This window comes from Poecilia reticulata, chromosome 20 (assembly GCF_904066995.2).
Source record: "Poecilia reticulata chromosome 20, P_reticulata-male-v2, whole genome shotgun sequence".
NCBI lineage: Eukaryota > Metazoa > Chordata > Actinopteri > Cyprinodontiformes > Poeciliidae > Poecilia > Poecilia reticulata.
Genome location: NC_088849.1, coordinates 96279 through 112974, shown reverse-complemented (window position 1 = coordinate 112974; position 16696 = coordinate 96279). Strand labels below are relative to the sequence as shown.

Here is a 16696-nt window from a genome sequence, read left to right as displayed (position 1 = left end):
AAGCTTTAATCAGTTAAGGTCAAAACTGAAATATAAGCTTCTATGTTGGACTGTAGATTTGTACATCTGACTCTAGAGGAGTGATGCTTCACCAGCCATGAGCCCCACTGCACATCACTGGTCTGTGTATATCCTGCGTTTGTGAGCCAGTCTTTCTGTCACTATCAGGCAAGCAGTTCTGTCGAGCAACACGAATCCCCCTGCGGGACCCCTAATGATTTCAGCTTGTGTGAGAGAGGGAGTGTGCATGCGAGACAGAGCTTTGTGAGGAAATGAAGGCATGCAGATCAATTTGCACAGAGAAAAGGAGATGCAGCAACGGAGGGAAAGGGCGCAGCTGAAAGTGCAGGGAGTGACAGGGAGGAGAGGTATGCTGCTACGACTCTCCTGTTCTGTGTATAGGCGGAGAAATCAGCAGGTTGATCGCAGAGGCTTATCACAACAAATAGTGTAGCAGATCTCAGACCAGCCACCTCCCCATCCTCTTCCTCCTCCTCTGCTTCAATCTCTTTCTCTTGGGAAAGGGAAACCTCCTGCATCTTTTTATTTCCCCTAAGTTCTCATTGCGAACTTCTGTCCCCCCCTCTCTGTTGTGCATCCTCACAGGGATGCGGACACAGCAGGGCTTGGAAGGGGGCGAGCCCCTGCCTGGGGACAGCTGTGGAAGCATCGGCAGCGGCAGCTCTGGACTGTCACCAGGGTCCGAGTCTGACAGAGGGAGCCCAGTGAGCCCTGTAATGGATGGCATGGTGGACGGAGGTCTTGGTGTGGGTGCATGTATGGGTGGAGGCAGAGGAGGAGGAGACAGCTTGGGCAGCACTTTGAGGGGGGTCCTGTCTCGCTATTGGAGCCTGGAGAGTCTGCACTCCACCACAGGTAAGGGTCTTGCGTATGTCACGGTTATAATGCCCCTTTACTGCAGATAAGCAATTTGCAGATAACATTTTTCCTCTGATGGACGCTCTGCACTTAATTTGACCTCTGTATTAGAACGACAACCTTCTGAGACGTTGCCTTCATCATTTCATGGAGCGTGAGGTATCCTGTATGCTTTTTGCTCACTGCAAATGAAGGCAATGTGCTCATGTTTAGACTGTGTTGACTATAGAAAGAGCCAGAAAGTATCTCAAGCATCCCTTGTAAACACAGTGCTGATCTCTAGCTGCAGTTTCCTCCTCTGGGTGTTGTCAGTGAGGCTCCCCAGTCAGTTTGTCTCATTCCATTATTGCATCTTAGCTCACTTTATTTTACTAGTTTAGCAGGCATCAAAGACAAAGATTCACACACAGACTGTGGAGACTGTGCAGTCCAACAGACCTATAAGAAACATGAAGATCAATTACATTTTTATATTATTAATAAAAATAGGATTTCTCACAATACTTAATATAGTTCTCTTCAATTCAACACAAATCTTTTTCATACAATCAGATGTTCTCCTGTACAACAGCACTTTTTCACTTTGATATGATTTTTACTTTCAATAAAATTCTTCTTAAAATATCTTTGACATCAGAAAGGGAAATCAGAGCTGATCACAGCTCAGCTCTGGTTATAGTTCTCAGTTATTGACTTCAGGAGGGACAGAAGCAGTCCACGACCAGTTCTGATTGGAGAGGAGGAGGTAGAGTTTGTGCAGACTTATAAATATCTTGGTCTGTGGCTGGACAAGCTGGACTGGACAAGTAACACCAAGCAGCTTTATAAGAAGGCTCAGACCAGGATGTACAACCTGAGGAGGCTGAGATCCTTTAACATCTGAGGAAGCTGCTGGCGTTGTATAACCAGTCTGTTGTCGCCAGCGTCCTGTAATGCAGTGGTCCCCAACCTTTTTATTACCGCGGACCAGTCAAAACTTGGACAATTTTTCTGCGGCCTTGGAGGTGTTGGTGTTCCCGCTAAATCCTACCCAATTTGGGTTGTCTTGGAGTTTTTATCGCAGACTCACGACCGCAGCCCAAACGCTCTGACTCTGGTCGCTATGGTAATGTTTATATATCCCTTCAAAATAAGATACAGAAGCGCCACAAAAACGAACATTTTACTTTCGTGAAAATTTTAACTCACGATAATGACTAACGGAGCCCTGAGCTTGTTTCTCTGCAACCAGACGGTCCATCAGGGGGTGATGGGAGACAATGACACCTGAAGTGTTGCTGATATCCACAGCCTGCTTGGTCTCTATGTGGCGAAGCAGCTTGAAGCTTCATTGCCTCATTAGCAGCCGGTCGCCGCATGTTACGCAGAGCGGCTTGTAATGTGGGACTCACCTGCCGGTCCAGGATAAATCCATTCTCCTGTCTCTTCTCTGGGCCTTTTCCCCTTTGCAAAGAAGGGGAAAAGGCCCAAAAACATCTGATCTGTTTCTTGCTCATTTTGCTGCTTGTGGCCTCAGTGTTGGCGCGCAAGTAACCGAGAGAAGGATTTTCAAAATAAAAGATACTCCAGACTCAAATAATACATAAAACAGAAATATTTCACTATTTCTTGTGCGGCCCGGTACCAATTGGTCCACGGACCGGGGGTTGGGGACCACTGCTGTAATGTGCTGCCGTGGAAGCATCTCTAAGGTAGACCTTTCCAGGTTGGAGAAACAAGTCAGATGGGCTGGCTCAGTGTTTGCCACAAAACTGAACTCTCTGGCAACAGTGGCAAAGAGGAGAATCCTACAGAAACTCAAGGCTATGATGGACAACACCAGCCACCCTCTGCACACTGTCATCAGCAGCCAGGAAAGCAGGTTCAGTGGGAGACTGTTTCTTCCAAAGTACAAGACCAACACACAGGAACTCCTTTGTCCGTCACACAATGAAACTCTTCAACTCCTCACTGGAGGTTGGAAGGGCTAACAGGAGTACAATAGAAACAGAATGACTATTGTTGGGCTGTTAATGTATTAAAAACAAAAACAAAACCCCATTAATTTAAGTATTTCATGTACTGTTTTATGTGTTGGTGCTGTGTGGGAGATGGGAACTGCAATTTCCCTGAAGGTAACTCCCAAAGGGATTGAAACTCTTATATACAGTATACCATCAAAATCTCTCACGTATACCATTAAATTAGCTTACATATTCCAATATGCTCTCAAATATAAGCCTTTCACACTTCATGAAAATATGTTTGTCCCTGAAGGAAAGTCTATACTGTTAAAAAAGCAAACTTTTATAAATAAAACAGTTGATCAAAATGTAAACTCCACTAAATTGATTTTAATTTTATTAATTAAATTTTATAAACATGCTTTTTCATTTATTTATTTTTGTTTGCTGGCAGAAAAGGTGCTTAGATAAAACTGTTGTGAAATTATGAGATGTGGAGGCCGAAGAAACTTCTTGAGGACTTTGCAGTTTAGCTCTTGTGGTTCCATGGGGCCGGGTGGAACCGGTCGCAAGTTGTAATGTGAACACGGTCGAAACCGTTCCGTTCCGTGCGAAAGCGCCTTTATTGTCAATGCACAAAGAAGCATAAGTGAAATTGGCAATGAAATGTCATCACTTGGCCACCGGAGCACACACAGAAACACAAGTGTGCCTTTAATTACATAAAAAACAAATAATGTTTTGCTAAATATATATATCATAGTATTTTTTGAACAGTCTCAGACAGTCTTCATGATGGGATTGTTGAGCAATCTGGTAGTCAGTAGGAGACGACTATTTCTGAATCTGGCTGTTCTGCAGCGGATGCTACAGAATCTCCTGCCAGACGGCAACTGGATGAACAGACCATGGAGAGGATGGGTGGAATCAGAGAGGATCTGGTTTGCTCTGGCTAAGCAGCGTCTGTGTGCAATGTTCTGGATAGGAGGGAGTGGAGCTCCAATCAACCTCTTCGCAGAGACTTCTAGTCCTCAAGGACAGGTGTCCAAAAACACAAGTCCCTGAATCAACAATTATTTCCTCAGTATCAAAAGTTTAATAGTTGACTCAGGTTGAAGTGGAGATGCATATAGAAATTGCAGGACACTGGTCCTTCAGGACTGGAAGTGATGACCGATGCCGTACAGGCATCCAGACTTAAGGTCAATGTGCTATTAATTACTCTCTCGTCCCACTAAACCACAGCATTGACTAAGGTGCTGCTGCTGTTCCACTGACAGACTTATTCTAGACACAGACAGGTTTAAAATGCAGAGCAGTGCTTGAATGTGAGTGACAGGTGGTTTGCGTAAATAATAAATAAAAATGTGACTTTGAGCCAGCATCAGACTTATGTCTGTGACAGTTGACCCACACAGACCTGAATGGTAACTGTTAGTTTTTGTTCATCCTTAACATTAATTTAGACATTTATTAGTGAATAGTTTAGATTTTTATTTTTGAAAATTATTTTCATTAGCTTGACTTTTTAGTTAACTATTTGAAGTGCACACATTTAGTTAACTTTATTTGTCAGTTCTTTATATTTTTGCTAAAAGCAACAAATTAATTTATTTGTTTTGAGTTACCAGTTTCCTTTGGAGCTGCTGGAGGGTCACAGAAGAGCTCCAGCTAATTGACATCCATATATGGCTGGCAAACCTCCTCAGAGGGTCGTTCCATTTGTTTGCCAGGGGACGGGGAAATTTGGTTTTCTTTAGTTTAATTTGACCATTTCTTTAATGTTTCTTCTATTTGGTAGTTTCAGTCTAATGTTTGTTTAATTTAAAGATTTGGTGTTGTATTGATTAGTATTTGTTTAAGTTTTTGTATGTTTAATTACTCCTTGTGTGTCAGCAGTGATCTGATCAGCCACTATTTAAGTTCCCCTCATGTCTTGTTTGTTAGGTCAGTTTTGTGCTTGAGTTCTTTGTGTTACTACCTGAGTTGGAGTTTGTTATGTTGACCTCAGTTTTTGGGCCCAGTTCTTCATTGTTTAATTATTTTTTAACTTTTTTGTAATAAATTAAGATTATTTTTGGGTTCCATTCAGCATCTAACCCTAATTTACAGATAAGGCTTCTGCATGTTGGTGTTCCCGCTAAAGCCTGAATATACCCAATTTGGGTTGTCTTGGCACTTTTCTTGCAGCCTGTGGCATTTTTCCTGACTGGGAACAAGAATATAACCTGCTGAATGTGACAGGTAGCCAATCAGAAAGTGCGGTGACGTAAGAACAGAGGGGAATCTATGGAAGTAAATATGTGCCATCAGAATTTGAATAGAAAATGCATTTGAAACTTGAATGTTGTATATTTGCGCTTACTTTTTCAATTTCAAAATTAGTTCAGAATACAATTTTGACCTAAAAAAAAATTCAGTATCATTATTTGTACACGTTTGCAATTTTCATTTGTTAAAAAAATTCACATTCCTATTTCAAAGTGACGAAATTTTCAATATATATATTTTTCAGTGTTAAAAAAATTTAGCATATAAAAAAATTCAACTTTTAAACATTCAAATGCAATATTTTCACTGTCCTAAAAATTCAACTTGCTCAAATTTGCTGTCTCAAATTCAACATCTAAAAATTCGCTGTACAAAAATGGCGAGGTTACTTCAGGTCACAGACATTAGCAATCGATGTCAGATTTCAACACCCAGCCAATCACATGACCTAAGCGTCATATTGAAGAAATACCAGCATCACCGAGGTCAGCGACCATGGAGGCGAACCCAAACCCAACGGTGAGTCTATGCTTTCATATTTCTGTAGGATATTTTATTTTGCGCATGAACTTTGATACATGATATTAAAGCTTGATTTAAAACACGGGTTTGGGCCGTTGTTAATCTTACGCCATGTAATGCTGGCATATTAGTTCTCGCTACCTGCTAGACCTCCACCCCCTTCTCTTGGCTGTCCTACACACAATTTTCCCCTGTTTTATTTAAAAAAGGAATATCACTTGCGCCAAGTCTAGAATCAACATACAAACAACTTTCCGGGTTGTTTGTATGTGTCTTAGGTGAGACTGAGACAGGCAGTCTTAATAAAAGTCGTAATTTTCCAGGAGATGCTACCGCTAATGTAGAAGCTAACATGGCTGCCTTGTGTGCTTCAAGGAGGGGCTGTGAACTCTTCAGACATTAATTATAACCACAACCCCATTCTGTTCATCTACTGTGTTGTTCATGTGACTTCATTTATGAATAAATTAATACATTTATGGTCATTATAGCGTCATCCAAACTACTGCTTCTCTTATCTGACAAGTGTTGATATATATTAATTTACATTCTTTTTACTTTGCGGTACAAAACGTCGTTCTGTTACCTAGCAACATTAGAAACGACCTCCTTTGTTTTTTCATTTGATTTTAACTCATTTTGAGAAAAATATATGCTTGCAAGTACAGCTGTTAACTTATTAAAATCATTTTAATCCCCACTACTTTGTATCTCCAAAATATATCTTTGGTTACAAAGAATGTTTGAGCTATGCTAAAATTTGTGATTAATGTTGTAATTATAAGCAAATTCTGATTAAGTTACACACCATTCAATTCCTGAACCCCACACTGCCTTGACAGAGGTACATTTTAATTGGATAATTTAATGTGTAGCATGTATACTATCATTCATTTAATTTGTAACATAGCAATCTGCAGTCATCAAGTACATTTTGAGTTCTCTTGATCCCTTTGTGTTTTCCAGGGTGTACAGAGAGCGGGCTTCCTCTTCAGGAAGAGTCAAACGTCACAGTACCAAATTCAAGTTGTGCAACCGACTGACGAACAAATGGCCTTAAGAGACGCAGTAAACCCAAAAGGCACATCACTGTCTTTTGGTTGTGACATTTATAATGCTGCAGTTCTGTTTTGTGAACAGTTCTTCACTCTGTGAAACTTGTCCAGTTTCAAAATTCAGCATTTATGAAATGTAAAGCTAAGTGCTGATCATATTACCACAAAGGTCAAATTTGTGCTTTGGAAAAGTGAATCATAGTGTTTTTATGGTAGACATGTTAAAGAACTAAAATGTTCTACATTTGTGAGTTGATTGTTCTTTTCTCAAAAGGAACCTAGTAGGTACAGTTGTGTAGGACCTTCATTTTCTTGCATTATAAGAATGGGAAAGTTAAGTTTGTCTAATTTCATTTATTTTCTAATACTTCAAGCATAGATGAACATTCAATAAAATATTGCATAAAAACAGTTTCCGTTTCATATTTCCTGTACAAACAGTGCTGACTCAGAAACTCTGAACATAGTTACTCTAACATTTAAGATTTACAGGGATGCTTGACAAACATTTCAGCTACTTAGTCGTCACTTCAAAGAACAACTTAATGTCAAGACTGCGGTGAATGATGAACAGTATTTCTAAAAAAGAAGAAAAAAAAGCTAATAATAAAATGACTTTGCACTGAGTTCTCAAAGAAGACCGAAGACTGTGTCTCGGCTGGCCTGTGGATTCCCCCAGACAAGCTGTAACGAGTGGATGAGGAAAGGGAATTCTGGGCCTCCCTATTTAGGCTGCTACTCCTACAATCTGACTCCGGGTAAGCGGAAGAACACGGATAGATGATGGATGGATTTATGTGCAGCTCAAACACTAACCCTAATCATTAGCAGTGTATTCCTTAACCTTAACAAAAGTTACATTTTCCATGCATTAGATGAGCCTTATGACCTCCATAAGGCTCATCAAGCTTCAGAATGCTAGTGAAAATGCAGGAAAATGTATAAACACACGCTCGCACACACAGCCAACTGTCCTCATCTCTGAGGCAGGAAGCAGTGATGGGAAGAAGGAAAAGTGTCTAAAAGCATCTATCATAAAAAAACCACACACTGGGCTCTGCAGAAAGTGGGTTGCCTTTATATGGCATGCCAAGCCTGAGGCGTCTGTTTTCCTACTTAAGTTGGAGTTGAAGCTCAGACCACAAATACAAAAACTACACTAAGTTCCATCATACTGTATTTAATAAAACCATAGATATGCAGTCATCAATTGAGTTCTTTTGCACAAATGTTGGATAATATTCTGGAAAAGTGGGATGTCGTGGTGGTGCAGCAGCTGTAAAGCATATAACACATACACTGTACCTGTCAAGTCTCCTGTTTTGGCAGAAATTACCACATTTTACCTCTCTTTTCTGCTGTGCTTCCATATTTTTCCATAAATGTCTCATAACAATAACTACCCACACCCTTGAGTCAGTAGTCTTCCACAACTCCCCTCCCACTCCACTCCCATTTTCCCACCCATCTGATATCTAAAAATACATTTCAGTTACTTTTATATACAAAACTTAAGAGGTATGATTTACAGAGGCCTTAGTCCTCCACGCAGCTGTTACGGGGGAGTCCTAGCCGGATGACCTTTGCCACATGTCTCCCCCTCTCTCATAACCCACTCCCCTGCCTGGAGACTGAAATATAGGCAGTGGTGGGAAGTAACGAAGTACAAGTACTTCGTTACTGTACTTAAGTACAATTTTCGTGTATCTGTACTTTACTTAAGTAGATTTAATAATGGATACTTTCTACTTTTACTCCACTACATTTTACAGTAAGTATCTGTACTTTCTACTTCACTACATTTCTACTAAACTGTCGCGTTACTCGTTACATCCAAGTCGCATTTAGCTTTTTTTCCGTCAAAATGTGAAGTTCAGGTTCTTAAGGTGGCGCCGTAAAATCCCAGCAATAACGTGACGTAGTGTCTGTTGTCACCCATCGGCTCCACCTTTACTCGCACGCGGAGCTCCAGACATGCGCAGTGGTTTCCTCTGAGCGGGAGGAGATGTCTGTCTAATGTCAGTAATATAATAGCTCTGTATAAATTGATATGGCGACATGTAAAATCAGCAGCTTCGCTTTCACAGACGGTGGGACTTCGTCCAACTTTTAGCATCACTTGGAAGGAAAGCTTAAAGAAAGGTAAGCTATGTGGACGTGATGCTAGCAAAGCTAGCTGTACAGAGACACATGATGCATCTGCGATGAAAAAAAGTTGACACTCATGAGCTGAATTACTGTGTGGAGGTTTTGACTGAGGTGTCGCATATATGGGACAACACTGTGACCAAAGTCTGCATTGATATGACATTCAGGAACGATCCGATTCTTCTGGACGGATCTTCAGTCCTAAACGACTGAAACCTCACCGAGAGCCGTTCTTTGTTCTTCTGTACACTGCAGTAGCTATATGTGTGTCTGTGTGCGCGTGTGTGTATATATACACACACTGGAGGACTAAGGCCTCCAGGCACGTGCAGAGGGGGTAGCTGGGGGGGCTTGAGCACCTGCCCTTTTTGCTCCTTGCCCCCAAGTGCCCTTTTGGTCAATCTTTTTGTATTTTTTTATTTATTATTTTCTAAGCCCCCTTGTGACACATAACATGTACTAAAATTATTATTATTTTTTTGTACAACATAATAAGCCCTCTGGTCACCTTGTTACCTTTGACCTTTAGCCCGTGACGCATGATGCAGTTGCCTCTCGCGCAGTGAGATAAGGCGGCTAACTGGAGCTCAACGTAGCGAACGTTCCAGATTACAGAACAGTTTTTGGTGAATAAAGTGGAGTAACTTGCTTCTTGTCAGATGACGGAAACGTTGAAGTATCGTTTCTGCTTCAGCTCGGAGTCGCGGTTTAAGCAGAGAGGTAATGAAATACAACAGACACTGACAGGCCTCTGCGTCTGCCTTTCTCTGAAGAACTACTGAGGGGAGGAGACAGACTGGTGAGGAGAAACTGTTCTTATCTACCGATTCACTATTTTTATCATACAGACATTAGGCTGTTGTTGTTGTGCTGTTAGCTAGCTGCTAGCTAACGACTTTGCTAGCAAACCAAGATAACTAAAAGCTTCTCCCTTGTATCTTTAATGATATCAGTCATTCTTTAGTATATATTATGCAATAAGGCACATCGCCCGTCCAAAACCTGTCATCTCCATAATGGATATATGTCAGATCTTCTAATTTCCTTTGCTGCATAATGTACATTGCATTTATTCTGGCGTTAGGTAAATGTATCTTGAAGGAGAATAACACTTAAATAAAAGTCCAACAAGGATATTCATTTAGAATTAAAAATAACTCACCCTGAATTACTATGATAGATATAATGAATGTAATTAAAGTGACATTAATGAAGGGGAAAAAACTCAACCAGACTTTAAGTTTAGTTTCTGGTTCACAGAGTATGAAGTTAATTTTTTCCCCAATTATTCAATGGAAAAAAAACTAACCTCAGTTTAGTCAAATAAAATTGTAATCAAAACTTTTTGGAATTGTAATGATTTCTTTCTAAAAACTGTTTTGTTTAAAAAAAACTTTAATTAAATAACAATTTTTTGTCTTGTGAACGTAAAAAGTTATTTGCCAAACATAAACTTTTATTTGCACACATCAGAAATATTTTGTTGTGATTTTAGTTCCTGCTCACGACATCATGTGAGAATCACAAACAAAACTTTGACTCACAAACAAAACCTTAGAATAGCAAGAAAAGATTTATGACAAGCGCAAATAAGTTTGTTTTGCATGACACAAAAATGTGTGATTTAAATGTTTAAAAAAGGTTTTTAAGCAAAACTCAGTAGGCTTTTCTCATGGTGACATGCATTAACAATTCTTTTTTCTTTTTTCTGCAGTTCCACCTTAAAGTTTGCTGCAGCTCTGCTTTCCTGAATGGACCGTCTTCATCTCCACTGCAGCAAACAGGCAGCTCTGTTTTATAGATTACAGTCACTAAAAGGTTGCATTGTGCCCTTGTTTATATTTTTAATAGTGTAATTCTGTAAAGACAAAATATGTCTGGTGGTCCAGCTCTGATTTTCATATCTTGCTAAATTGCGGGTTTGAATATTGCAAAACTTTCCTATAACAAAATAGACCTGCAGAAAGAAATTACTAATAAAATATCTTACATATGCATAGTGTTATGCTCTATGTAGAGATTCTCCTTAGCTTTGATTGTATCTCTCAAAATGTTGTAATTTATCATTGTTTATTAAACTTTGAAAGCTGAGAGGCTGTTAATATTCTGTCCTAAAATACGGTTGGATGTGCCCTTTTTTTTTTTGGGCACGTTCCCCTTTAGTGGTCTCTGCACGGGCCTGAAGGCATATATATATAACACACACAGAGACATTTATTTATTTAATTGTGGAATAAGTAAAAGTTGAATGTATGAACGCAGAGCATGCTCATTGATTTTGTCACCTGTCATGGTGGCAAACATGGCAGCAGGAGGGAGGATGAGAACAGTCACGGTGCTCCTGCTTGGTTACTTCTTGCGCCATTGGACATTGTTCATAGTTGAACGTTGTTTACCGTTAATTGCTATGTTTCATGGTTTAATGGTGCAGACAGTTGTGGTTTCTGACATGGACAATATGGGCAACTGCCCAGGGCGTTATTTATATAGGGATGGCAGGAGACCTCTGCAGATTGTAGCACAGCGATGAAAGCAAAACAGAATGAAATGAGTTTTAAGTGATACTGGTCAGCTCTAAGTATTTAACATCTAGGTGTTTTTATGGGAATGTGGATCTTTCAGATCAATCTGGGAACCAATTTTGATAGGTAAACTTAATTTTATTGTCATTTAGCGCAGGGTGCTGGTCTTGGTCTCAGGTTCGGTGGTCTTGACTACAACTCTGCTGCGTGGCTCCTTGGTTGCCTCCCCTCACCTTCTTTCCATCCCCTTTCAGTTGGATTTGTTTCTAAATAAATGCCACTAATGAAGTTCATGTTATGTTAGGACAGGAGACGAGATGTTTCCATCCCTGAAATTATGATTCATAGAATCACATATCTAAGTCTAAACTGTTACAGAGAATAAACACAATAAGAACATGTTTAATCTGTGGCATTGTTTATTAAAATGGCACATTTCTGATGTATTAAAATTCGGTTCACTTAATGATATTAGCGATTAGGTTATGTATTCAGCAAGTACTTTTACTTTTAATACTCAAGTATTTCTAAAAGCCAGTACTTTTTTACTTTTACTTAAGTAAAATGTTAATGTGGTACTTTTACTTTTACTTAAGTACATTTTTGAGTACTTTCTCCATCACTGAATATAGGTGACTAGAGCTGGGAAATACCTTTAAAAAATGTAATAAATTTTAATCATCTCAATTTCAAAGATAAATAATACTTCATTTATAACAGTAATGCACAGCTGTTCAATTCAATTTAATCAAAAAATAATCCTAATGCAAAAATAAATATTGTTGTAACTGATATCAATTCAGATTATTCTAAGATGTTATGCTTGATGTTGTTAGACTAGTAGGTTTAGGCTTTAGTAGTGCGATGATATGTATGTTATTAATTCAGATTTTCCTCCATAACATCTCTTTCTATAGGATGGCCCACGAAAAAGTAGCCCTCGTTACTATAGTATTACTGGCGGCCTTCCACAAAGAAAGAAAGAACTTGAAATGCCAAAATCTTGACTCACTCTTTACAGAAAGTGCTGGAAATGATCCCCTTGTGCGTCAATGCAGTTTTGGGTGCGCCTTAACATATTGTCATATATGCAGGGGTGAAAGTAGTTTTAAATTCTTGGGGGTACTATGACAAAAGTGTGTTTGTGCGTAATATATATATATATATATATATATATATATATATATATATATATATATATATATATATATATATACTGTAGCTGATCTCTCAGGAAGTTTTGATTCAGTAACTCAAGATTGTCTACTTTGATGCAACCTGCATTTGACTCTGAATGAATATTTTTTTCTAGACGTTATTTGATATAGGCAGTGTTGTGAGGTTTATTTGACTTGTGCAAAATTTATGGTACTGAGAACCTTACTGTTAATTATTTTACTAATTTCAGGTTTTTCAGTTGTCCTTTTGACTGAATATCTGCTGTATTATGCCTGCAAATATTTTGTAATTTATGTCTAATTTAGGTGAATTTATTGCCAGATCATGTAGCAGTATTTATACCAAAACTGAAAAATTAACAGCCAATCCAGGTGATTGGCCTCATGAGTGATTGGTATCGGGATCGGCAGCAAAAAACCTGATTGGCCCATTCCTACTAGAGTGTGAGTTAAAATGCCTAAGCACAAATCTAAAAGCCCACTGCTGTTTTTACAACAGATTGTACAAAAGGCAGAAATGAATGAATCTGTGATTCCTCACCATTTTCTACTTTTTTGTTGCCATCCACACCTGGTGATCTGGAAGATGAAGTTCCAGCATCCCTCTCAGCTGAGACAATCTCTTCTTTGGTGTCCGATCCACTGTCCACAGACATTTTCTCTGGAAAATTAAGTATCAATAGCCATCAAATTAAACAATGAAGAATTGCATATGCTGCCAGCACAGTCTTAGAGATTTTCATTTGTTCTCTTACCATTCAAGTGAGCAATTTACAATGGGAAATTATGATTGAATTTCCCAAAGATTAAAACAAGCAAAAAACACTACAATTGGAATATGTAATATGGAAAAATGCTGGCTGAGCTATTTATTTATTTATTTGATGTACAAAAACATCAAAATAAAACATGCCATCCCAGTGGGTCAAATTAAATCTTCACTAATAAATCATGCCAATTTACCTTGTGGATCAATGCTGATTTCATCCAGATTTCTTCCTTTGTAGTTGGAGAGCTGTCCTCTTTCCAGTGCCAGCAATACTTTACTGATTTTTGCCAACTGCAATGTCCCTTCAGGCAATCTATAATACTGGCGGTGAATTCTAATGTCATGCCCAAGGAAGTCAGCTAGGTCGTCCATTTCATTGTCCTTTAGGTTAAGAACCTTTGACATGGTGGCCATGTGCTTCCTTAGTTTGGTTGAAGACAATGCTCCAGGGTGTTTTGCTCCACAGTTTTCAGCAATTTCACGAATAATATCCGATCCTCTGAAGTGACTGAGAGTCTGTGGCCTTCCAAACATGTATGGATTCCCATCCAACACGTCACAATTGCGCCGATTTTGGACAAGCAACTCCATTGATGATGCCATATCAGGAGTGAGGAGAATGGGAACCTTTCAGCCACGTTTGCCTTTAATCTCAATTCGCTGGAAGTGCTTACACAGCTTCTTTTCAAGTTCTGACAAAGCAAGCTCCACATCTGGATGGGTGACAGAGGTATCTCTCAAGGTGAAAGCATTCAGTGGCATCTTGGATACTTCTCCCTCTCTTCTCCGGTTGAATATTATCACCTCACAAAGCGTGATCTTGGCAAGTTCAGCCCAGTTCTTCTTTACAGTTTCTTCCTTCATATTCCTCTGGCACTCCATCCTTTTTGTGTCAAGATACTGGTGAATTTTCCTAACGTCTTCAGCAAAGGGAATAAGCTGAGGAGCATTCCACTTAGCCTCATTCAAACTCCTAAGGGCATGGGAAGAGACACACTCGCTCCATCTGGTCTCACAGATCTGTTTGAAAATTTGCACATTGTGCATGGTATTCTCATTGCCTGAGATGATAGCCTCACATTCAAGAACATTTGCCACTTTCTTGAGGTTGTGACCCAACTTGAGTGCTAAAGATGGCGTTTTGAAGACATTTGTTCTTTCATCCAAGCCAGCCACTTTCTTAACTGCATCTATAACATGAGGGGAGTTAGCTGGCACAAAGAAGTCTGACAGCGTCTTCAACTTGCCATCTTTCTTTCCTTGTAGAACAACTCGTGCGGTCTCACGCATCTTCTGTCGGATGTATTCGTGTCTTGTAACATCTTGACCATGTTTGTTGAACAAATGTTCTCCAAATTTCAAGATGCACTTCTCACTTTGGACAACTTTTGCTATGTCATCATGGTGCATATCAAGAACTAGTTTCCAAAACTGTGCATTGACATTGTCTGGCACTGGCTCTGCATATTTGCAAACGGCTTGGACTCTAGATGTTCCTGGCTTCAGTCCTTTTACTTTTTGACTGAGATAACACCTTTGCATGTGTCTCCATAAGGACCTCCTCTTGAGGTAACCCTCACAGTTGACACAATGTAAGTAGTCACCAGCTTTGGCGCATTTAGTGGATTGTTGGCGAGGAATAAGTATTCCTTTTCCGTCTTTAATGACTTTATTATTGTGTGCACGATTTCCTTTGTTTCTTATCAAGGACAGCTGCAGCCTTCGTTCTTTAGAACCTTTTGGGCATTTCAGTGCACTTTCCACTTCTGGCATATCACTGTGTTTTGCTTCTAAATGACGTGCCATTTTGCTGTAAGGTTTGCTACAAAATGCACAGTAGTATCTTTTATTATAAACCCTACTGCCATCTTTCTTCTTCTTTAAGGTCATTACTATAAGATCACCTGAAGAAGATTCTCCAGGATCTTTCTGATCAACTGAAGAAGATTCAGTTGGTTGGACTTTAAGAGAATTTTTTTTGTGGCCTCTTTTTTTCTTCTTGACCTGTGTAATGTCTGCTGAGCCGTCACTATTTTTAAGACTGTCAGTGTCATCTTCAGATTCTTCAGAATCAGGAACATATTCTTCTTCCGTGATATCTGAACTTGACAGAGAGTATTCTGAGTCGCCACTTTGTTTAGCTAAAATTTTTAAAAAAGAGAGAGATTACTTGATTATTTCTCAAACATACGTATAAACAAATTGGAAGAAGTTAAATATATGGAACTAGTTTTAAAAAATTAATTAAAAAGGAAATACTCCCAATACTAGTATGATTTCTTTTTAATTTTTTGGTGCTTATTAGCTCAAATGTTTTTCCAACATTTTTAAGCATTACCAACATAACAGAGCACCACAAGCTCCATCTGGGCCCAGCTCAGATGAAGCAACTACACCCACTGGAGTATGCTAGTCATATTCTACGCAGCACATACAAACCAAGAGGTGGCGCCCTGGAGCCCACCGCATACACCAACCATAAAAGATAGTCCCTGTTGCTCAAGGTGGTTCCTGATCTCGAGTGAGAGTGCATACACTTTGAGGTACCTAAATACGGGCAGGGAACCAATCATGGTGGGCCCGCTGCCTCAAAGAGTGAACCCACAAAACCCAAGAAGTGACAAATTTATCGGCACATGGCAACTAACAGTTCTTGGATAGTTTGTTTTTGAATACTAGAGAAAAACAAAAGAAATTTAAATCCAGAAAAAACAGAATGTCTTACCTAAGTGAGTCTTAACATTAGAAAAAATTGTGATACTGTAAAAAAAAAAAAAAAACAGAAACCAAATACTTCTTAGGTTATACTATGATATTTATAGATAAGTTTACAATCACACAGTCAGTTACTTCTGTTGGTGTTGGACCAACGCTCTCATCGGATGACTTTCAACTCCTAAAATTCACAAGTTTGACAGTTAAAATGCGTCTAGATGGGAGCGTATGTTGTTCTAGAACCTGAACATAGTTCTCTGCATTAATGGTCCTTTCCAGACATGCAAGCTGCCCAGGCCACCAGCACTCATGCAACCCCAGACCATCAGTGATGCAGCTTCTGAACGGAGCGTTGATAACAACTTGGGTTATCCTTGTCCTCTCTGGTCCGGATGACATGGCGTCCCAGTGTTCCATAAAGAACTTCAAATCGTGACTCATCTGACCACAGAACAGTCGTCCATTTTGCCTCAGTCCATTTTAAATGACTCCTGGACCAGTGCAAACGGCTGAGCTTGTGGAGCTTAGAAATGGCTTCCTCTTTGTACTGTAGAGTTTCAGCTGGCAGCGGCGGATGGCCCAGTGGATTGTGTTCACTGACGATGCTTTCTGGAAGTATTCCTGAACCCATGCTGTTATTTCCTAGACAGTGACATTCCTGTTTGAGGTGCAGTGACGTTTAAGGGCCCAGAGA

The 16696-nt window shown here is 39.5% G+C and overlaps 1 protein-coding gene across 6 annotated transcripts in view; it reads left to right on the top strand.

Moving 5' to 3' along the window:
- The first annotated feature begins 258 nt into the window (after positions 1 to 258).
- Positions 259 to 16696, top strand: part of arhgef4 (Rho guanine nucleotide exchange factor (GEF) 4) — an 87543-nt gene continuing 71105 nt past the window's right edge. For 3 of the 6 annotated variants that reach the window (XR_014085250.1, XR_014085251.1, XM_008438224.3), the window contains exons 1-2: positions 259 to 368; positions 607 to 876. Coding sequence is in view for 3 of the 6 variants with exons in the window: in XM_008438224.3 (XP_008436446.1) it covers positions 281 to 368; positions 607 to 876 (358 nt within the window). In the remaining 3 variants the exon portion in view is untranslated. The remainder of the gene's footprint in view (positions 369 to 606; positions 877 to 16696) is intronic. The other 3 variants (XR_536409.3, XM_008438225.3, XM_008438226.3) reach the window with 3 other exon arrangements.